The 23,871-nt window shown below is 40.3% G+C and overlaps 2 protein-coding genes across 13 annotated transcripts in view; both read left to right on the top strand.

Annotated features, from left to right (window-relative positions):
* The first annotated feature begins 8 nt into the window (after positions 1–8).
* Positions 9–13,154, top strand: LOC136441200 (E3 ubiquitin-protein ligase RNF10-like). Its single transcript, XM_066437342.1, has 18 exons — positions 9–414; positions 1,068–1,270; positions 1,955–2,169; positions 2,356–2,446; positions 2,821–3,005; positions 3,453–3,601; positions 5,010–5,125; positions 5,635–5,820; positions 6,304–6,655; positions 6,783–6,838; positions 7,048–7,125; positions 7,436–7,553; positions 7,804–7,908; positions 8,275–8,421; positions 9,235–9,359; positions 9,588–9,654; positions 9,991–10,128; positions 10,606–13,154. Exons 1-18 carry the CDS (start codon positions 309–311, stop codon positions 10,701–10,703), a joined length of 2,535 nt encoding a protein of 844 aa, XP_066293439.1. The 5' UTR covers positions 9–308; the 3' UTR covers positions 10,704–13,154.
* Positions 13,155–13,547: 393 nt separating this feature from the next.
* LOC136441125 (CAP-Gly domain-containing linker protein 1-like) overlaps positions 13,548–23,871 on the top strand; it is an 81,404-nt gene continuing 71,080 nt past the window's right edge. For all 12 annotated transcript variants that reach the window (XM_066437262.1, XM_066437271.1, XM_066437291.1 and 9 more), the window contains exon 1: positions 13,548–13,847. The gene's annotated coding sequence lies outside the window, so the exon portion shown is untranslated. The remainder of the gene's footprint in view (positions 13,848–23,871) is intronic.

Below are 23,871 nucleotides of genomic sequence, written 5' to 3'. Positions count from 1 at the left end.
ACGCACATACCGGCAGGGAAGCGCCATCTTGGAGGGAGAGTTGTGATTTTTCCTCCGTGTTTTGCCCCAAATTCTGGGGTAATAAGCGCGTAATTGGGGGACAATTCACCCCCAGTTACTTCTACGTATCCTTTGTCTTCCTACCCCGTTGAATTTTATTATTCAACTGCTCTTCTGTATTGGAGAGAAGTTGTTTTCTTTTGGGTATCTGGGTTGCGTCAAGATGAAGCTGTAGAAGATGAAGTCGAGTGCTGGTCGAGTCTCTCCAACATTTGGAGCGGCGTTTTTGCCCGAGTCGTCCGTTGTCCATGGTAGATACTCCGGAACAAATGGAAAGAAAGTCTTCTGGTCGTTCTCCGTCTGCAGGACCCACCAAGGGGCAGTCGCAGGATGGGAATAAGAGTGCAAAACAAGGTATGTTTTGGGCTTCTCCGAGTTCTACATTGGTCAACACGATACACGAAAATAATTTTAGGTCACGTCGTGATCAAGGAAGAACTTGAAAAAAAAAAATGCTTTCAAGTTCTTCCCATTTCTTTTAAAACATTTCTAAAGCGTTGGCCACTCAGGATCTGTCTATAAAAGTGTATTACGTGGGCCCAATCAGTATCTGAATAATTTGCGTTTACATAACTCCATGTACGGTTCTGCACCTGTTGATTGGAAAACAGTACTGCATGCCAACCCGGATGTTTTCGTGACTTCAAGTGTTTCGTTGGAGTGATTATTTCGTGGGGACGCAACCCAAGGACAAAAATAAATTATGACAGCATGCTTTAAAATGGTGTGTGAATAAAACTTGATCCCAATATACAAGGACTCACGTGTACTTGACCGACGCAACACCTGAAACAGGTGCAAGGGACACACCCCCTTTGACATGTGGCTCTAATTTATTTTGTTGCATCGCCAGGCTAAATCATTACCAGTGTCACTCTAAGTTTGTGCTACAACAATGAAAAAACAACACTTCTCATTTCTACAGGTCTAGAATTCTGCAATTGTAACATGCTTATCTCAGCAAAAATGAATACATTGTTCAATGTTGAATGTACTTACTATTTCAGAGAGTGGCAGAGGCTGGGGAAATGCAGGCCCCAAGTATGACAGGAAGAGAGAACCAAACTATGGGGGCCGAACGCGACCTGGGGGTCTCGGCCAAGGGAGACGGCCTCAGACACAGAAGACAAAGCCATTTGACAGGTCCTTTGACAAGCGTCCTCGGTCCAGATGCAATACTAGTGATTACAATACCAGGAGATGTGATGAGGTGGGTATGTTGGAATGTTGTGTCATTGTGATGCAATGGGGTTGTTAACCTTCTCCCTGCTGCCAAACTCTGTTACCAATAGGAAATTGGGCGCCAAACAGGCTACTTCAGAGTGCTAAAGGTTAATAGAGAAGTACGACAGTTTCTTTTGACTGTATGCTAACTTCATCTAAGTTGGAACATGATAAGTACAGCAGTGCTGAAAGATGGTTTTATGTCTGCTTTTTATCGAATGCACCCAAAATGTGAAACACAATACTTTTATTGCTAGTTATTACGTGTAGTGGGTAGTGTTGAGGACTTAAGGTTTTTGGTTTCACATATTGTTAGAAGATGCTGATTTATGTTGTAAGTTATGATTTAAACACGACTGTTTGAATATTTTTGTGGAATCTGTTGTCTGTCATTTCAACACAAATATCTTTTGTATCAGTGTGCATATCAAAAACTGTCTGTATCATTACACATGGCTTATACATATTGTAATGTTTAGAATTCAAGTAAAATATACTAAATAGACCATTTCAGGTAATACTGTTTAACTCATTGTCTTTTATGAAGAGTTTCTATTTGTTATCTGTCACACTGGGATCTGTTCATAGCTGTTTTTTTTTCATTGAATTTTGAAATGCATTTAAAGTGTGCAAATAATAAACAAGATTGTACAAATTTATATAACCACAGGTAGCGAAGGAGGGCGAGGCTGAGGTGGGCTCAGCCTTGCAGAAAGGTTCTCGCAAGATGAACCTGAACCATTTACTCAACTTTACCTACGAGCGGAGGGAGAACGCCTCCCAGTACGGAGGGGGGCAGCACACCTCGTGGAAGAGCAGGAACAAGTGGGGACGCAAAGGAGGGGCAGCACACCCCTTCAACAAGGAGCAGTTTCTTCAGTCAAAGTTAGTAATTTATAGTTGATACTTAATGATAGTGTCTTTAGGTTTATCTATAGACATGTATTTTTCAGTTTCCTACCTTATTACTAATATTAGTCATGTTTATAAGTTGTAGATTGTACCTTATACAATTGGGATGTGTTATGTGATGTACATGTACTGATATTGTGCCCTGTGTTGTTTTGTTAGCTGCCAGTTTGTGGTGCGTGATACGGGGGACTACACTGTGCACTCTGCAGACCCAGACACTCTGGTAGACTGGAGTAGCATTGAACAAGTGGTGAGGATCTTTGTATCTTGTACCTGTATACTAAGTTTTCATGATTATTTACTTTTGTTCCTTTTTTTACCCCAGTATGTAAATGTAAATGATAATCTGCCTAATCGGTACTACTATAAGCGCTTTCACACATTGAAGTATGCATGTGCAGTGTCAACGTTGAAGGCCCCTGAGACGTAACCAAAACCCTTCTGGATGTTGTTATAATGCAAATCGAGACAATGGTCGAGACGAGAGCTGTTTACAAGCCAGGGGCCTTCACCTCTGATGTTGCACATGCATACTCGAATGTGTGAAAGTGCTTATTGTACAGATAGCTGTACTACCATTGTCCTTTATTACAAAGGTTTTAAACTGGTATCTTTGCGTTTCAGCGCTTGTTCAGTAACGAGGTCCCCTCGTGTCCCATCTGCCTGTATCCCCCCACTGCGGCTAAGATCACCCGCTGTGGCCACATCTACTGCTGGCCCTGTATCCTACACTACCTGGCACTGTCCGACAAGACCTGGAGGAAGTGTCCTATCTGCTATGATGCTGTCCACAAGAAAGACCTCAAAAGGTCTCTGTAGTTTTGTTTTTGTATCTTGTACATCCAGCTTGTAAGATTCTAAGAAAGTTAAAGTGATCTCAAACCAGTTTAGCTCAAATGAGTTCAATAAAAAGCTAAGCTACTCTTCCACTGGTCATGGCAGAGAAGAAAATGCTATGCACAGTGTATGCAGGTTCATTGTACACAGGAAATTCCCCTAGCCTTTTTTCACAAGTACAATGAACAGTGGACCATGACTTGATGTCCCGTACTAAGGACTGCAATGGTTTCTGACAGCTCATGTCAGATGAGCGACAACAGCCAAAACCAGCTTACGTACCTACATGTACCTGCTTACCTACATGTAGTTACCACACTGTATCCTAAAAGTAAAAACTTGTAATATTTAAAAATCCCTCAATATAGCATGCCTTGTTATAAGTAGATGGTAATGGCATGATATATGTATCTTTCCAGTGTGGTGTCTATGGCAGCTCCCCAGTATGCGGTTGGTGGCGAGATCACCATGCGCCTGATGAAACGTGAGCGTGGGTCTGTCGTAGCGCTGCCAGTGTCTCAGTGGAAACAGAAGGCAGACAAAGGAGCTCAACCTTTCAATGTAGATGGTAAATATGGTTTGTGATGGCCTAGTGTGTGCATGTCTTCTTTTTCTTTTGTCATCCTCAATATGAGGTGAAGTAGTAGTAGTACTGTAAGTCTACTTAGATCCGCGGTATAATTAGATCCGCGGGATCCGTGGCGACCTCTGCGCCGCGAATCAATTTCCCCGCGGATATGTTTATCGTACTTTTGCCCCCCTCCCCACATATACGAGTGAGCTCGACTTCAGGGAAAAGCGACACATAAACAATGCACGCGATTGTGTAAAACATGACAAGCTTTTACACAGTACATACGAGTTAACAAGTGATATTACATATGATTCGCAGGAGTTTGGCCGAGCGGCGTCGCTACTCCCGACCGCTACACACATAGAGTAATTTACCGAGAAATCAGAAAATAACTATGGAGATACACGCCACAATTTTGGCTTTGCATTGTTGTTACGGGCGTGGGGACGCCGTTTACCGGCGTATAATCACGCTCTTTTGTTTCTTGCTATTGTTATGCTTGCAAACCATCGATATCGGTGCCTTTGACATATGTTGATCTCATTAAAAACCTGTTTTTCAAGAAAGCCAGCAAAAATACGTAAAGAAAAAAAAAAGATTTTCGCCCGAGCATTTGAGTCCCTACGCTGTGATTTGCCGCCATTTGTGGTCGTATTCGGTGGAGAATCTATCCCTTTAATTTTCTTCCCGTGGAAATTCTGCTTAGGTAGGGTAGATGAGTCGTGTTTACGCCGTAATTTTACTTCAAAATACAGCACGCTAGCGGCAAGGGCCGGGCTGGGTCGCCATCTTTGTTTACTCTTGTTTACCGCCTGTTCTAAGCGCTGATTGGTTTGAGTCAGAAAAACTTTGCTCTGATTGGTTGACTGCAAGATTTCACGTGATCACAAGGCGGGAATTCCCCGTCACAGTTTCGGCGTGGACCGCATTTTCTGACGATTTTGAAGCAGTTTTGTGGCGACCTTCGTAACATTTTTGATTTTTAAAAATTAACCAAACATTTTCTGATGGCAGTATTCAGTTATTTTTTTCTACTCATCGCCCAGCGCGAATTTAGAACCACCGCGGATTCTCCATTTGCCCGAAACCGCGGATTTTAGGCCCCGCGGATCTAAGTAGACTTACAGTATTTGATTATCCTTCTGAAGGCATCCCTGACACGGGTGCGTGGCAGTCGGCTAGTCTTCATAGTGTACTTCCAAGAGGCTCTGTCCAGTGTGTCCATGATGCTAGTTCTCGTACAATGCGGCTTTACTATGGCTCCCATTTTTAGCAAAGCACTAAATGGAAAAATATTTTCCAAAGCATTGTAAATCAACAGTTGCCAATTGAAAGCTTGTTTTTTGCTCTATTTTTGTTTCTGTGATGTGTCTTTAAATGATGTATTACTTAACTGTTTTAGATGAAGTGGACACTCGCTTTGTGAAACTCCTGGTTGCTTCCAGTGACCAGGTACATTCTCAGATCATCGGTCCTGAGAAGGCCATGCTACAGGATCAACTGGAAAAGGACAAAGATGTAAGTGTATGAACAGCACTTATCATCCATTATCTTTTGTCTTGAGTTTAATTTAGACCTTTAAATGGAGAACAAATGATATCTGAAATCGTTAATGCATTAGAGCACAGTACTGTAATTCTTCTTTCCTTCACTGTAACTTTATGTTTACTGTTTTCATGGTCACCTCTGTACCGTGAACTTATCATCACTGTGAAAAACCTGTTGTAATTATTTCTTCTTTCTGTTGTAAGAATTTCTATTCTTCTTTCCTTCACTGTAACTTTATGTTTACTGTTTTCATGGTCACCTCTGTACCGTGAACTTATCATCACTGTGAAAAACCTGTTGTAATTATTTATGATTCCTTCACACATCTGTTCTGTAAATCACTTGCCACCACCGTGAAGTTGAAGTTCAGTGAAAATATCCATTTTCCTCACACCATGAAATTTTGCTACCGTGAAGATAAAGTAAATTACAGTAGTAGTATGTCATTTTGAGTATAACATATAAATCTATATGTTTAGTGCCCAGAAGCTTGCTTCATTGAGGCAGCCCTGAAGAGTCTTACTGAGCGTGAGGAGAAGACCATCACAGAGACGCAGGTGGAACAGCTGGCAGCTGCAGCTGGTGGGCTGAGCACAGAGGAGGGAGGGCAGGAGGAGGACAGCAAGGAGGAGAAACCATCTGAGAACACCTGGCAGGCTTCCAAGGTGAAACATCAAGATCAAATTTACTTTTTTTACTCAAACGAAATGTATTTGTTTGTTTCTCATAGCCAGTACTACCCTTAGGTGTAAGACACCAGGTTTGTACAGTACATACAACCTGTGTAAGACCAGACTGTAAGGTTTGATCCTCTCACATCGGGTTACTCTTTTTGATAAGTGGGATCTTTAACAGAGGTGTGTCTCTCCTCAAACACGGGACCTCCTACTTTATGTCCCCTCTGAGAGGATGTCCCTAAACGAAGCTAAGTTAAGTGAGGAAATAGGTTTTAAGTGCCATAAGCACAACATTGGGGCCTGCTAGGGATTCGAACCCAAAACCTTAAGATTGTAAGTTAACAACCCTAATCACAAGACCACCTTGCCACCTATGAAATTGTTCGAGCACAAAGTCATGTATACAAATCACAGCAATATGGGGAAACATCCAAACCTATGCTAACACAATATGTATGTATGTGTCCTCAGCCCTCGGTGCAGTATGCATCAGCCTTCTCTGATGAGGAAGTGGAGAATGAGGCTCTACTGTCTCCCATCGCTGTTGAAGGCATCCTGGAGCCAGCTGAGGAAGCTACAACATTGCCTGTCTCTGATACTCAAAGCCAAGAAGTTCAGGAGCAGAGTGTTGGTGAAAACAAGGAGTCAGATGTGGCTGTTGGTGAAGAAATGACAGCCAGCTCTGCAGTTGGTGAAGAAATTACAGCCAGTTCTGCTGGTGGTGAAGGAACTACAGCCAGTTCTAGTCAGGGAGCAACAGCAGCTGGTCATGAGGCAACCAGTCTCCCATATGGGGCCAAGAACTTCTTTTATTTCTACCAAGGTATGAAATATTTTAGCTGTCTGCATTGTAAAACTTGTCCTTAGGAATTCTTCGCAGTTTATTTGTATCTTGAGTCTGTGTAATTTTGTTGTAGTGCACTTGGTGATTTTTTTTCTATCCTCCACAGCTGACGATGGCCAGCACTTATACCTTCATTCTCTGAACATCAAGTGCCTTGTCAAGGTAAGATGATATTTATAAAGATTAGAGATTAACCTTCTATGCATGAATCTACCATTTCAATGTTATGTTTTGAATTAAAATGATAATATTCCCAGTTAAAATGCTGCTGATCTGTCACCTATTTTGTTAGAAGTTGTTATGGACTTTGTTAGTACTTGTTATGGTGAGAAATAGTTTCAGTTAAGTTGATGTTCTGTTTGTTGTTTCAGGAGTATGGAAGTTTGGAGAACTGTCCTGAAAGGATCAGTGGCAAGACTGTGGAGATAGACCAAGAATTCATGACAGAAGTGAGTTTCTTGGTACACATGTATTTAGAAGCCATTTCCTCATGGCTATAACTGTCTCCTTCGTATTCTCCCTCATTGGGACCAGCTGGCTATTACAACAAGAGGGATGTTGCCCAGTACCCAATCAAGATCAAGATTAGCTGGACACGTTACACTAAGAAAGCAAAAAAATTAGACTTTGTCACTGGGACAGCATGTAAATGGATTGACAGGCAAGGCTACTGGATAATCATTAATCCATAGAGCCCATGGAGAAACTCTAGAATTAGTTTGAGACATTAAACATGATGTGATGTCATTGATTCACTAGGATGTTCGCAGACGTCTGCGCTACCTGAGCCACCTCCCGCTGACCTGTGAGTTCAGCGTGTGCGAGCTGGCCATCAAACCTCCGCTGGTGTCTCGGGCAACACTGCGCTTTTTTGAAGGTGAGATGTTTTCTTGTGGCATCCACCTATGGAGTGGAGTGCTTTTATAGTGTGGTTTCTAATGATAGCTACTTACTGAGATAAAGTGATCTCGGTCCAGTTTAGGTCACTGAAGAGCTTATCTTCCACTGGTTGTGACAGTGAAGACAAATGCTATGTACAGTATTTACAGGTTCATTGTACCAGGAATTGCCCTTGATTGCAGCTCAACCATGTCAGCACGTAACATCTTTCGTTTTTGTTTTTCTAGATGAAGTTCAGAAGAGGAAGCAGGCTCGGGCCAAGAAGCACCGTCAGGAGCAGCGACGTGATCGCAGGATCTCAGAGGAAGAGTCCAAGAAGATACTTGGACAATGTGAGTCAGATGTTAAAGTCAACATCACAGTTTCCTTCATGAGTATGCCAAGGGAGTAGATCAAACCTGGCTGTTTTTGCAATTATGCAGTAGTTAAAACTGCCCAAGAAGACCGAAAAAAGGCTGTGTGGACAGGTGGTCACTGTAGACAGGATTTTTAATGCTTGTGTCAATGGCAAAATCATCTAAGGGACCACCAAAATGTGGTCACTTCGGCCAGGTGGTCTTTATGTAGATGTGGTCACTTGTGCAGGTCCGACTGCATTGATGTCACTGAAAGAGGTCTATAGAGAACTGCCTTTGTTGACAAACTCATTTTGTGCACAAGAAGGCTTGACTTTTTTTGTATTTCCTCTTTGATGACAGATCCTGACCTGCGTTCAGCCCTGGAGAGCAGACATGAGTTCCCCGAATGGCGGAACCCTCTGTACCCACAGAACCCAGAATCCGAGCTGTCCCAGAGTCCGGGGTCCGCCTCCTCTTCTTCTGTCCAGACTCCTATAGGATCACCAGGTCCGTGGCTCCCACCCTTAAAGCTCACCTGTATTAATGTGTAGATTCTATTTTATGATAATCCTTTTTTCCTCTCTGACTTACAGAGAAGTAAGTTTGGTTTGGTTTGGTTTATTTGCACATATTAAAATCAATTTTACATAATAGAACAAACAAAAAACATGTGCTGGGGGAAGAAAAAAAAGCCATAGTGGCTTATACAAGGTCTTCCCCCATCTAAATTAACAAAAATAACATAAATCTAACAATTCATAATATAATTATAGTAGTAAATAATAACAATAACATATCAGACAATAATAATACTAACAAAATACTAACAGAATAGTAATTGGTTGTATATAAAAAAATTATATGTCAAATCATAGCATAATTCGACAACGAAATGATAGTAATGTGACTAATACTGTTTTATTGGTCAACTGACTCAGCTATCAGATGTGACCAATGTGTCATTTCTTGCATAGGGCTGTTAAGCCATAGCCGATGCTGTAGCGCTAATGTGTATTAGGATTTTACCATGGTCAATACTGACTGACCGAGGCCATAGGATTAAGGCTGTGAATTACTGAAACGCTCTCAGTCTAATCAAACACTTAGGTTGAATCCAGGTCAGATAAACAATGGGAGAAGATGATATATACTGCATAAGTTAGTCGAGACTGGGATACCACAGGCATTGCGTCCTTTCCCGAAGATAGTATCAAGGTTCTTGTATCAGTTATTGATAGAATGGTATGTTGGAGTAGGATGGATTTGCTGTGTTAATCTTCTCTTTATTTACCACAGCTTTATTGTGTGTTGTACATGTAGGTTCTAACTTGAACCCCGCTGCCGTGGAGTTTGTGCCAGGAGCGGCAGGTGCTACAGCTGCAGCTGAAGCAGCAGCACCTGAGGACACATCACCCTTCTACCCACCACCTCCATCATTCGCCCAGGTAAACCACTCAAATTTTCAAAAAGTTGCCCTATTTGTGGAAACTCCTGTTTTGAGACTAGATACATGTTCATAATGTTGTTTAACAACACAGATGAACTTCCACGTTAACACCCTTTTGATGTAGATAATTTTGCAACTTGCTGCCTTATGCTGACAGCTGTATCCAAAGCTGCAGTAAAACTCATTCTGCATGACTCTAATAATTCTGTTTCTGGGTCTGTTACAGATGTTGAGGGAGGGCCAAGCCAAGCCAGAGGTTTGGCCACGAGCAGTGGTAGCCAAGGAACAAAAAGGTGAGCCTTGAGCAGTATGCATTGTTGAAGTTTCCTCATATTACCATACCTCTATGCTTCTAAATACTCTTGTTATGAGGTGAAAATCCACTTTAGTATACTGTCATTTTTGAGGACATTCTATCTATACATTAAGGTACTATACATGTAAATCTTGAAACTTTTGTAATTTTTTGGTGTGTGTGTGTGTGTGCGTGATTCCCCACTGCAAATTGACAATCTGAATATACACTTCCAGTCTACTACTACTGTACTACTTTACTACGAATTAGAACCACCACGAATGTGAATGAATCTACGGAGCATCTAACACAGTCGTCTGCCGTTTTTCTTCAGTTGAACTTCGTAAGCAGCGCAGCAGTGCAGATAGTGAGGACGACGAGCCTGGCGAGGACTGGGTTCCCGCGCCGACCTACCAGAACTCCTTCAGCGAGGCCATCGCACAGGCTCTAGGCAACCTAGACGGATCTGCAGGTAGAGCCATAAAACTATAGACAGGCTACTATAGTATACATGTTGTCATGTTGAATGAGAGCTTTTAGTTGAGCAATAAACCTTGCATAACATTAGATGTGTTTTGTAAGTAAAAGGAGCCAACCTTCCCATCCTTGGTGTTCAATTTTGGACTTGTGCCGAGCCAACTTTCCCATCTTGCCAATCTCTGGTTACTCCATTTTCTGCCTCATATCTCTACAATATTCACATAACTGCAGACACACACCAAGACAAACAAGCAAGCAAAGCACGCAAACGAAAAACAGTACCTCCTACATGTGTATTTCATGGAGATTATTGCACTAATGCTCACACATCAAATTAATACACATGAGGCAAGTTACACAATTATTCTGTTGAATTTCAGATAATGCTATTGTGAGAGTCTGCTAATCCATGTCAATGATTACATTGCAGTGTTATAACTATAGTCTTGTTTTTTTTATTTTTCCACAGAATCATCAGCTGGGCCTCAGACTTCGGGAGGAAAGAAAAAGAAGAACAAAAATAAGAAGAAACTGTTGTTCTCCACCTCTGTCATCCACTACAAGTGACGTGTTGCATGGTGCCAATGTTGATGTGACCATTCATGCCTCAAATAGTAATCATTGCAACAAATGAGAAGTAAAGAAAGTAAGACGTTTCAGCCGTGAATACAGCAGGAAACTGCACGTTCCATATAGCTTACAGTGCTTGGTAGACATGAGAAAAGTTTAACTTGTGGGGCAAAGAGAAATAAAACTCCAAAGTTGTTTATGCAAGTTTGATGAAACAATTTACTTGTGTTTTGTAAGTCTTCAAATGTTGGTCACTTTGAATTTAGAAAGAAAAACTCTCATGTGAAATGGATTTACTTCAAGCAAGTGCAATGGCAAATCAAAGCCTCCTCAGTGTACCTCTAAAGTATGGAAAGCTCTTCAAGTAAAATGGTACTTAAAAGAAAAAAATGAGAATGATGGAGCTTGAACCTCTGATATGGTGATGTTGAAATTTGAAAAAAAAAAAATTATGGAATAAATATGAAGTGACACATGTTATTTGATTATTCTGTTGGTTGCTTGTCTTTGTGTAGATAGCTTTATTTTGATAAAAATCACTGGTTCCAAAATTCTCGAACATATCATACTCAATTCCAGTTGTATTCACAGTTGACTTGTCCTCTTCGTGGACTTTGACCAGCCTAGTAAAAATTGAAACCCTTCCCTTGGACTCTTCAACCCACTGTGTACCTTGGCTGTTCTTACATTCTCATCTAACGTGTCCTTTATCTCTAAGTAATTCAACGCATATTTTTACTGAATAATTGCCTTGTAGTTATTATGACGTTGAGATTCTCAAGTTGTGATACTAGTACTCTTACAATTTTACATCTAAAGATCTGTATATCTTTCAAGCTTCACAGCCAATCAATATAAGAAGCCTTAAGTACTTTGTTACTTCAGATCATTCTGTTACATGTACTAGTATGTAATTGCCAACACTTCAGTTAACTTTTATGTGAACAAAGTAGTTGCGATAGTGCTTTCGTAATGGTAAAACATAGTTGAGTCATCTGACTATTGTTGAGGTTTGACTTATTCGTTTTTAAGTCAAGGGTCTTCCAGTGGTGTTGATCAGTCCATAGGGATGTTGCATGGAAATCAGTGTGCCAAGCCAGAGATACTGCAAGTTGAACAGGTCATCACGAAACCATGATATCATTGTACAGCCTGATTGTCAATCTACAAGTGTATGTTCATGTGTGTGACCAAGTATTGTGAGTATTGAGGTGGGCCAGTAATGAAAGCATTGTGCAGCCTTCAAATGGGTGTTATATCATTCACTGTATGTGCTAGGCAGTTTGATAACGTGTCTTGAGTTACAAGCATCCTTAAATGCCAAGAGCTGTAAGATAACACAACATTGTACGATTGTAAAAAGGATTGATTGCCTAGTAGAACTCAGCAGCAAAATACTTCCTGTTTTGTATTTTCTCACCAAAGCATACCTTTGAAATTCTGCATAGTGATCTTGAATATTGGTAGAAAACTACTGAATGCAAGATTCACTGCTGTGAAATTTGCTTCTGCGTAGTTTGACATCAACCTGAATGCTGCCTAGAAATAGGACTGATGGTTTTTGATAGCTCCTGGTATCTCTGTCAAAATTTGGTTAACCTTTAGCACTCTGAAGTAGCCATTTGACACCCAATTCCCTATTAGTCACAGAGTTAGGCAGCAGGGAGAAGGTTAACAGACCACTGTATTTTTTGCAATATTTGACATGGTGTTCAGACGGTGTCTTGCTGGAAATGAACAAATCTGATTCTGAATGAATTTTTTTTTTTGGTGAAGCATAATTGATTGTCGGATACATGTACGTTTGTAAAAGGTATGGGTTAAATGCTGCTAGAAAGTATAGGAAGTGGTGTTCTTGAAATATGGTAATAAGCAACACAACTTTTTTTATTTTGTTTATGAAGAAAATATCTATGACAGTTTTTGCCAAAGTGAACAATTCAAGGCCCTGTAATGAAATTATTTGAAAATGACAGAAACATTCTATGTGGACGTAGTCCTTGGTAACAAGGGTGCAAGATTTTGAACAGCATCATTAGTTATGTTATGAGTTAGAAAACTGGTAGTAGGAATAAGTACTTCAGTCAAGAGGTTTAGGTACTGAAATGCTGAAAGTAGGTAGCCTGGGTACCAGGGTTAGCAAACGAAAAGATTGAGCCAGTGGTTACAACGGAGGATGGCACCTAGGCTAGAAAGTAGGCCAGTGATAAATGAAATGAAATTTGACAGGATTGGACAATTGATTGTAATACGTACCACTTGTTGATTAGGATACAAAGGTTTATGAACTAGTCTTAGGCATACGTTGGAACTTCTGTTAGATTTGTGCATGTTGCAGTTACTGTAATGGCATCCAATGTGCATCTGTCTGAAAAGATGCATACTTGCATAAAATGTATCAGATATTGGTGCAGCTGAGAAAAATATTACCAAAATGTACTGAGAAAAGATTGTGTTGTGTTGTCTTTCGTTGTCGTACAGTACTGCTACGTATGGAAGTGAGGATAATAGACACAGAAATCATAATGATTGCCTTGCAGTTTGTAATGGACCTGCAGACGAATTTTATGGACTGCAGTATGTTTAGCAATACCAGAGGGCGCTGTGCATCAACACTTCAATCCCAACCACTATAATCACTTCCAGTAAAATTCAACGTTTTGAGGTCCACCGGAGACATTTAGCTTTTGGTTGAGCAAATACGAATAACTATGCGAATAACACATCCACAGACTTTAAAAGGACTTTCAAAAGACGTACTCATTAACGTCGCTCCGCGTAGTAACACGCAGGTGTACGGCCGCGCAGTAATCCGACCGACGGCTCTTTATAGTGTACTAAGGCTGACCCAGAAAATGGCCACAGCAGGGTGGTGTAATCACCTGATTTAGAGTTAGGTCATATTTTGCATTCATTAAGGACGATTTTGACGCCGAAGTCATAGTTTGAAAGCCCTGTAGTGTATGTATCCGTTGTAGATAGTCCGTTCTAGCAGTTGTTGTCGTCTAGGGCGTTCTAACATCGGATATACCTTCGAAAGTCGTCGCTGGAAGAAATCTGTACCCCTGCACCAACCCCCGGATTTCAGCGATCACAAGAATTTAACAGCCGCCTGGAAAGTTTCCGAAGCTTCACGAAGACGTGAGTGGATTGTTTTATTGTACAGAAGAGGTATTGTTACGAATGGTAACTCTAGACCGTCCCTGACAGGCCGTTATGGCAGCAAATTGATGTGTCGATGCAGGGATGTCCGGGTACGTGAGGGGGAGGGGGGCGTAGGCCGACGTTCTGGTCTAGCAAGGTTGCCAAAACTTTCAATATTCATGTGTCATAAACACTAACCCAAATCCCATAGGAAGCACTAAACTCACTAGACAACGTTACAAGCTGGCCATTTGCGTATATAGCTGCTGTTGTTAGACTGTTTGAACCCGAACAGTTTCCGTAAAATGTATTTTCGGTTAAAGTGTTTCTTTCCAAAACAACATCTTGCCGTCTGACCCGGGGGAGCCTTGGGTTGATGACGTTAGAAAGTCAGGTCTATGTTTAGAAGCCGGCTATCTGCTTTGTTTACACTCTCCCACCATTCCTGACATTGTGTACGAGTAAACAACTAAACCTTTTGTTATTTAATTTGTTATCCCACAGCATCTAGAATATTTTGACGTTGTTGATGTTGTTGTTGATGTTTTGAAATGTGTAGCCATGTGTGTGTGACAGTGTCTATAGATTCTGGACATGCCATAGAATAAGTCAGGCTTAAATCACAGTATGTGTAAACCTTCCCCACTCTCTTCAGTTTTGTGAAAACAGATACTGTACTTTAATAACACAGTACATCTAATTTGTAATCACATTTTTTCTAGCAAAATATACATTACATAAAGTATAGAAACACTGAGGTGCTATAATTATCATCATTGCTGGTTAGAAAGTTAATATCAAAGGCTTTCTCCACTGAAGACGCAAGTTAACATCTGTAATTTTTGCAATTAGAATTGTATATCTTATGAAAATTAATGTTGACATTGATGACATCGACAATATGTGGCTGTCAACCATACGGCCATCGATAGTAATAAATCATATATTATTAAAAATGAATTTGCATAATTCCTGGGACAGATTTTGAATGGCAAATCTGATGGATAACAGTCTCTAAGTCTTGTCCTCACCATGAACTTACAGTTACGAGTGAGTGCATGTCGTAATAGGAAATTGGTTGGCATTTGGATCAATTAGTAATTCACACCACTGTAGATTACTGCAATTGAATTGCCTGCTCTTTTGTTGGCTATGCTTTGTTGGGCCTTGTCCTCACAAAGCATTATTGAGTGAAATGTGAGGTATGAGAATTCTGTGAAACAAAGTTTCAACTGAAAGTCAAAGAGAGTCAATCACAGTTATACATTGAACATTTGTCTGCTTGTTGTATATCCTAAAATTTCAAATCAACAAGATGGATTTGTCCCTTGTATAAGTGCTTTATTGGTTTATGTACTCTCCCAGTGTTAATAAGATTATACAGTTTCCATATTGAGACCCCCTGGTCTGCATGTAAGACTATGACAGATAGATTATGAGTGCTCCTAGAAACGACTTGAAAGATATAATTTTGGCTTTTGACATTTCTTTAGAAAGGTGAAATTGTAGGCTTGAAATTATATACATTGTGTTTTTATCTATTTTATTGCTGGAAATTATGCTTTAATGGTACATGTATATGCAACATCTACTCATATATTATATATAGTGATTTGCTGGGTGATTAAGTTTGAAAATAAAGAACAATTGTACATGACATGACATGACCATGTTAGATACCTTGCTGTTCTTTCAAGGGTGACATGTGTTCTGTCATGGTTCTGTATTGATTTCTATTGGTGATGTTGCACAGTCTGGTGAAAAATGTCTGTGGTAATTGATATTACTTGGACGCCTTCTCAAGAAGACATCAAATTGTCACCATTAGTATGCAGTTAACGTAGGCCATTATGGCTTCTTTGAAAAGACCCAGATAGCATTATTGACTTGTAACAGATCCTGTGATAGGGTTGCATAATCAGGGCTTCTCTCCTGAACCTTTGAACTGCAGTCAGGCCATGTTGATTTGATTATACGGATGACATCCACGTGCATCAATTTCAATTTTCAACCGTTTCCACAAAAAAGAGAAGTTAATGGCCAGTTGGCCACAATGTAAATTGTACAAAGCAGCTGCAAGATGAGAATTATATACATATATATATCATGCTGTAAATTGATGTACAATCAAATCAACATGGCCTTAGTCAGTGCCAACTAATGTTTAACAATGGGATAACTTGATGTATTTCTTCATTCCTGAGTAGGTACCTGTTAGTGTTAGAATTCTGATTGTGTCCAAAGACCAGTTCATACTTAATTAATGATCTTGACCTTATTTGGAAAATTGAGGTTGATTATGTGATATCATATAGCCTCTTCCACCCTGACTTCAGCTATAGCTACAATAGTACCATACTGTTCCTACAATACTAGTAGCACAAACGGCTAATTAGTAAATGACATAACTGTGTAAAATGTTATTTTTATCTCTGAAACTTCAAACACAGTCTGGTAGTAAAGGTAAAGTGAAAGGCTTACCCAAGTTACCTCTTTCAAAGTGAGATCTCAGGTATTGTTCAGGTTTGTTTGCATGTCATTTGAACTGTGGACATGTTTGTACTGGTCTTGTTCCTGTATCAATGGTGGTAGCCAAAATCACAGGTATCTTTTGTCACCCACCTGATCAATGGCAGATCAGGGTCAAAGGTGCAATTCATTTAGTTCTAAAAGGGACTGGTAAGAAACGAAGGTGTGACAATGGAAAGAAAAAATAACACCAAGTTCAAAGCTCAGTAACTCGTTGATTCCCTCAAATTTGTTGAAAAATTCCTCCAAATCCATCCTCAGAAAGCCAGATCGAAAAGCCCTATTCTTTCTGGTTTGGAAATGCCGGAATGTGGTAATACTAATAATTGATTAATTCAATCATCAGGCGTTTAGCTATCAGTATGATGCAGGTTGCTAATGGTGGGAGAGCCCAGAACTATGACCACTTACTTATGTAAAACAAGTGAGAACTTTACTTTGGGGTATATTTAGCAAAGTATATTAGGCTTTTCAATTCTAAGTTTAGCCTCCCTTTAATGTCTCAAGCGTTTTCCTTCCCATACTCACCTGTACATGTTAGATAGCTGAAATGCCTAAGCTGTAGGCCTTGTTGAAAAACAGCCATATATACTGGTACTAGTAAAGTAAAGATTTTTTTTGTCTGGGCAAACCTCCCTATACATGTAGCTATAGTATCTGGAATTTTCTTCACCTGAATGGTAATCCTTTTGGGGATACATGTTTTTTTTGCACTCTGCCCCAATAGTCAGCACCTAAATATAAGGCTCTCTTTACATTATACTTTTGCCGTCAGCGCCACTGGCGACAGCGGGAACCCCGTGTAAAGACAATTCCCGTCGACGTAGTCCCGCTGTCAACAAATTTTCTTCCGTCAGCTTCGAAGCCGTCGCCCGTCAGCATAGCGGGAGTCCCCGTCAACTTCAAACTCCGTCTAAAGAGAATACGTCGGGCTCGCGTCAGCGGGAGTCGGGGTTTCGGCGATTAGCATAAAGCACGCGTTGATTAGCATATTGTAAGTCTACTTAGATCCCCAGTATATATATAGAGAGAGAGATTCGCGGGATCCGCGGCGACTTTTGTGCCGTGCATTCATTTCCCCGCGGATATATTTATCGTACTTGTGCCCCCCTCCCCACATTTACGAGTGATGAGCATGGAATATCTACACATAAACAAGGCTTTGCTTTGTAGTTTAATACGGGCGGGGAGACGCCGTCTACCGTTGTACAATCATACAATTTTGTTTCTTGCTTTTGTTATGCTTACGCCCGATACTTTCTACAAGATGGCGAAATGCAAGCACCGCAGGTGTCTGTCAGATTTCCGGGCGGTGTGTCTAGAGACATCGCGACAGCGGCCTCCCGACAGCGGGAAATTTCGCCGCTGACGCGAAAAACGTAATGTAAACTGCGCCTAATTGTTCCTGCAGGTAATTGAATTTGCATGGATCTGTTGAGTTGATCAGATTGCATCAAGAACAATTTCCAGCCACCCTAGTCTGGCCATGTGTTATAGATTTGTAGGATCTGCTGTGTTGCCCTGTTTGGAAGTTTAACATTCAGTGGTCTACTGTAGAGTGATCTAGATTTCAGAGATGACTGCTAAAGCAATTTTGTTGTAGTTGACTTATAGTTTTAGTAGTCTTTGCAGAATTTAAGTTTACAATTTTTAGTGAAATTTTATTGCCAAGGAATAGCTGTAAGGTATACAAATACCTGATCAAGAGGCCTAGGGTAGGACAAATTTGCCAAAGTTGTTTTCATGTCACTGTATGTATGCATATATCTGTATATATATGTACAAATACATGTAACTTATCTTAACATACAAAGTAGTTGAGAAGCAAGGTTTCAACCTTCACCCAGCTGTCATAACCAATACAGAGCTGGTGCCAAATGGCTACCTCAGCAGGCTAAAGGTTAAACATCCCAGCTACAGACCAATCCCATCGCCCCACCCACCTTGGTCAAATTCTCAAAAGGTAAAAATACAGAAAATAGTCTGACCTGCATAGACAGCCAGAGATTGGTCTGTGATGTTGAAAAGGCAAGCGAAAACATGTGGAGAATCATGGCCACTTGCAAGTCAAGTACAGTACTACAGCTACCTATTTTCTCTTCAACCTTTGGCCTACTAGTACAAGTACTGGAGTACTAGTAAGGTTATAGCTATAGGCTGGTATGTTTATATCAAGTAAGGAATGCCAAGTGCCTAATAAGCTGTGAATCAGTTTTTCATAGCCTCCACTAGGCCTTCCTACGGGGGTATGGATAGTTGAATTTGGCAAAAGAAGGAATAAAAGGATAGGAGAGTCAGTCCACAGTAATGTTAACATCGCCTGCAAATGAAACCCTATGGTGGCCAACCTCTCCTGGCAAATATTCTCCCTATAGCGGGCATGGTTAGTCTGGTAGAGTAAAATAGGATTTAGGATGGATTTATTAAAACAGGTGTCCCCAAAAATCTAGTGAGGCAAAAATTAAAGTCGTTGCATGCCTATGTTAAAGATCATACCCAGATGTATTTGAACTTTGAAGTCAATGTTAGTATTGCACTCTTGAACATACATGTACTTACTCCTCAGTTTAAAATCTTGTCCAACCCTTTATATACTAGTCCTGTATCACATATACATGATGTATGTAATCAGGAGATATTAGATTCAGCCCAACTGTGACCTTTGGCCTTGTGGTATTTTTCATCATGACCTTGTATGACCTTGGTGGAGCCATCTCTGGGCCCCATGTGTCATCTGTGGTCCATGTCCCCACAGTACATCCTGACTAGAAGGGCGATGCCGCTTACAGGACAGTTATGAGTCAGCTCAAGTGTGAATCATCCTGATAAAAGAGTGTTCTTTCTTTAGTGTTCTGTTGGGTCAGCAATACAAAAACATCTAGATCTAGAAATTGATTCAGAAATTTCTCAGAATATGACAAAAGATTGATCAATCTAGACATGATTCAGTACTTCTTTTGGCAGATTTTGTATGCCTTTCATTTTGCTGATTTTGTATTTACTAGACGAAATGGACATTGTATTTGTTCGATAATGGCGGTGATAATATTATATTGCTAATATGCCAATGCAGACATAGTCACATAGGCATGATAAATGATTTTGAAAACCATTCAATGTTTCGGTGTTGCCATGACAACATTTTTTCTCAGGCACAAATTCTTGATATTGAAAATTATGATCTCTAGAAAGATTTTGCTATACTACATCAAATTTGTAGATGGATCAGTAATGTTGCTTAAGTCATCTGATGTTATATTGCTGAAGGCTGATGACTTTTAAAGAGTCAAGTGGTCTGGTCAAGTTGAAATACAAGATTGGAACTCTGCCATGTCAACATTGCTGGTAACAGTATCCTTTCTCTCACCAACTTGCATATGTAAATTTAGTGCCGCCACATGTTTGTAAGGTCAAACAAGTCTTTCAATTCTAAGTAACTACATTTAATTTACACACTAGGGAAGGCAAGTCCTATGATTACAGGTTTGCGATAGCAAAACCTGTTCTGTTTTTGCATCCAAGGATGGGGGCGGCCATGTTGGATGTGACCATTTTATTGGGAGGGGTGTTTCTTTTCGCTAATGTTGGGTGTGACTATTTAGACGGAGGGGTGTTTTTCTTGCTAGTTTTCTTTTTTTGGTTTTCTTGCTAATTTTTTCTTGCTTTGGGTTGGGTGTGACCATTTTTACTGGAGGGATGTTGTTTTCACTAATGTGTGGGTGTGATAGATGGAAGTTATTAGTGTGGCGGTGTTGTGACCTTGCCGTTGGCACAAATGGACACAAGGCCCACTGTACTAAAGGACGAGCAAGGTCCACTGAGCATCATGTTGTTGAGGTCTTGTCGAAAAGTAGGGGACGACAAGATCCCCAACGATAGAGGGTTAATAAAGATTTGTTATTTAATGTGATGTTGGATTAGAAAGTGTTGAAATCGATAATATTGGGGGTGGTTTTTGTCGCTAATGTTGGTTCCCTATATTTTTCCTAGTTTTGGGTTGGGTGTGACCATTTTGACCGGAGGGGTGGTTCTTGCCACTTATGTTAGGTGTAAGAGATGAATGTTATTAGTGTGGTGGTGTTGTGACCTTGCCGTTGGCACAAATGGACACAAGGCCCACTGTACTAAAGGACGAGCAAGGTCCACTGAGCATCATGTTGTTGTGGTCTTGTCGAAAAGTAGGGGACGACAAGATCCCCAACGATAGAGGGTTAATAAAGATTTGTTATTCAATGTGATGTTGGATTAGAAAGTGTTGGAATCAATAATATTGGGGGTGTTTTTTGTCGCTAATGTTGGTTCCCTATATTTTTCTTAGTTTTGGGTTGGGTGTGACCATTTTGACAGGGGTGATTTTTTCCACTTATGTTAGGTGTAAGAGATGAATGTTATTAGTGTGGTGGTGTTGTGACCTTGCCGTTGGCACAAATGGACACAAGGCCCACTGTACTAAAGGACGAGCAAGGTCCACTGAGCATCATGTTGTTGTGGTCTTGTCGAAAAGTAAGGGACGACAAGATCCCCAACGATAGAGGGTTAATAAAGATTTGTTATTTAATGTGATGTTGGATTAGAAAGTGTTGTAATCAATAATATTGGGGGTTTTTTGTCGCTAATGTTGGTTCCCTATATTTTGCTTTGTTTTGGGTTGGGTGTGACCATTTTGACAGGGGTGATTTTTGCCACTAATGTTAGGTGTAAGAGATGAATGTTATTAGTGTGGTGGTGTTGTGACCTTGCCGTTGGCACAAATGGACACAAGGCCCACTGTACTAAAGGACGAGCAAGGTCCACTGAGCATCATGTTGTTGTGGTCTCGTCGAAAAGTAAGGGACGACAAGATCCCAAACGATAGAGGGTTAATATAGATTTGTTATTTAATGTGATGTTGGATTAGAAAGTGTTGTAATCAATAATATTAGGGTTGGTTTTTGTCGCTAATGTTGGTTTCCTATATTTTTCCTAGTTTTGGGTTGGGTGTGACCATTTTGACCGGAGGGGTGATTTTTGCCACTTATGTTAGGTATAAGAGATGAAAGTTATTAGTGTGGTAATGTTGTGACCTTGCCGTTGGCACAAATGGACACAAGGCCCACTGTACTAAAGGACGAGCAAGGTCCACTGAGCATCATGTTGTTGTGGTCTTGTCGAAAAGTAAGGGACGACAAGATCCCCAACGATAGAGGGTTAATAAAGATTTGTTATTTAATGTGATGTTGGATTAGAAAGTGTTGTAATCAATAATATTGGGGTTTTTTTATCGCTTATGTTGGTTCCCTATATTTTGCTTTGTTTTGGGTTGGATGTGACCATTTTGACAGGGGTGATTTTTGCCACTAATGTTAGGTGTAAGAGATGAATGTTATTAGTGTGGTGGTGTTGTGACCTTGCCGTTGGCACAAATGGACACAAGGCCCACTGTACTAAAGGACGAGCAAGGTCCACTGAGCATCATGTTGTTGTGGTCTCGTCGAAAAGTAAGGGACGACAAGATCCCAAACGATAGAGGGTTAATATAGATTTGTTATTTAATGTGATGTTGGATTAGAAAGTGTTGTAATCAATAATATTAGGGTTGGTTTTTGTCGCTAATGTTGGTTTCCCATATTTTTCCTAGTTTTGGGTTGGGTGTGACCATTTTGACCGGAGGGGTGATTTTTGCCACTTATGTTAGGTATAAGAGATGAAAGTTATTAGTGTGGTGATGTTGTGACCTTGCCGTTGGCACAAATGGACACAAGGCCCACTGTACTAAAGGACGAGCAAGGTCCACTGAGCATCATGTTGTTGTGATCTTGTCGAAAAGTAAGGGACGACAAGATCCCCAACGATAGAGGGTTAATATAGATTTGTTATTTAATGTGATGTTAAATTAGAAAGTGTAGGAGACGTGATCTTAAAGAACATGGCAGTTGTGGTCTTGTCAGAGATGTAGGGACGACAGCCACAAAAACAATGAACGATTAGTTTGTTTAATGGTGAGATGGCCAATTAGCTTTTGGAATAAAATTTGAAAAGTCAATTTTGAAATGGTGAATACTTAAGACCCTTTCCTTCTTACAATAAAGAATGGCCGATGTATAAATACGGTTTCTTTTAGATGCCGATTTGAAGACGACCACATCAAGGATAAAGAAATGACACAGAGACAAGGATTCCCGCATACTTACCAAGGGAGACGTAAACGTTATAACACTGACTGATTATGACCTCATAATGTTGGCTTACTACGATCCTTATTAATTACTGAATGTCTCTATTGCTCTCTTGACCTTAATTTCCTAGTTTTACAAATCTCTCGTCTCCTGTCTTACTCTGCTCACACAACATTGATTACTTTATCTCTTCGCTGCAGTTCACTTAAACAAATGAATAACCGTCAAAGAATTATAGCACAACAATTAGCAGACTAATTCTAAAGTAACCGTTCCAAGTTTGGTAAGGAGTTGCACTGTAACTTCTTGGACGTAAGTGACGGAGTGAAATGTTACTGCAGCTTGCAGTTGCATACACATTTGTATTGGGTTTCTACCATTCGTACATCCGGTTTGATTTTAACGAGGTTAATCACCTGTATTTTCTTTCATAACGTTATACATGCAAAATCAGCTTCTAAAAGTTGCACACTAAAATAAACAACAAAATAGACAATACGTATTCGTTTGAATCAAATAAAGTGGACAACATGTGCACGCCATGTGTGATTCTCTAAATCGTGTCAGGTAATGTCTGGTTGTAACAGCACAATCATTGTAATAGGCTTTGATGCTGGTCCGGCAGTGGAAGGTCTCCGGCGACCTCCCCTGCTGCGGTTAGAGTCTGTGTGGGAAACGGCCAGATTGTTCCAGGCCTGGATTGTTCCTCCCTAGTGCACGTGGATACCGGGTGCCCCGGATGACCTTGTAGTCCGGTATAGGTGACCTGTGCAGGGATCGAGAAAAAAACATACAGAAACATATCAACCTGAATGCTCTCTTCTTTGGTTCTTGTCGTCTCTGAAGACGGTAGACAGCTTCGGTCGATTTAACCTCTTGAATTATTGACTTGAATTAGACTATTCCAAAATCATGATTGGCTTTTCTTTTTCAAAGTAGTTGGCGGTGGCGTGTTAGTCATGTAGTTGCTAGGTCCTACAGCCACAGGGAAACAAAATTTAGAATGTATGTGACACTGATAAGCTGTTTGACATATTTCTTAGTACCTACGAATATGGCGTGTTATACTTACTTCAAGGTTTTGGAGTTCGATTAAAAAAATAGGGCTCGAAATTCGCATTTTAGTACAGGTAAAATTGTACTAATTTTATCTTTAGCTAGGAAAACAACATTTGGAGTTAAATATGCGTGAAACTGATAAGCAATTTCACAATTTTGGGTCGGCACTCTCACGGCGATCTGGTCAATTTTACGTTTTTTTAATGGTATTTATTATATCTTCGAATTATTGTTTTATTAATTACAAATCTTTATAAGTATTCATAAATGTTTCTAAC

The sequence above is a fragment of the Branchiostoma lanceolatum genome, chromosome 1 (genome assembly GCF_035083965.1).
Source record: "Branchiostoma lanceolatum isolate klBraLanc5 chromosome 1, klBraLanc5.hap2, whole genome shotgun sequence".
NCBI lineage: Eukaryota > Metazoa > Chordata > Leptocardii > Amphioxiformes > Branchiostomatidae > Branchiostoma > Branchiostoma lanceolatum.
This window is presented reverse-complemented; position numbering and strand designations above follow the sequence as displayed.

What these genes read in the sequence shown, in the direction of transcription:
- LOC136441200 (XM_066437342.1), top strand. Translation starts at nt 309, where the DNA reads ATGGTAGATACTCCGGAACAAATGGAAAGAAAGTCTTCTGGTCGTTCT. An exon ending in CACAAGAAAGACCTCAAAAG is followed by an intron (nt 3,006 to 3,452) that starts GTCTCTGTAGTT and finishes GTATCTTTCCAG; the next exon opens with TGTGGTGTCTATGGCAGCTC. An exon ending in CACCTCCATCATTCGCCCAG is followed by an intron (nt 9,360 to 9,587) that starts GTAAACCACTCA and finishes GGTCTGTTACAG; the next exon opens with ATGTTGAGGGAGGGCCAAGC.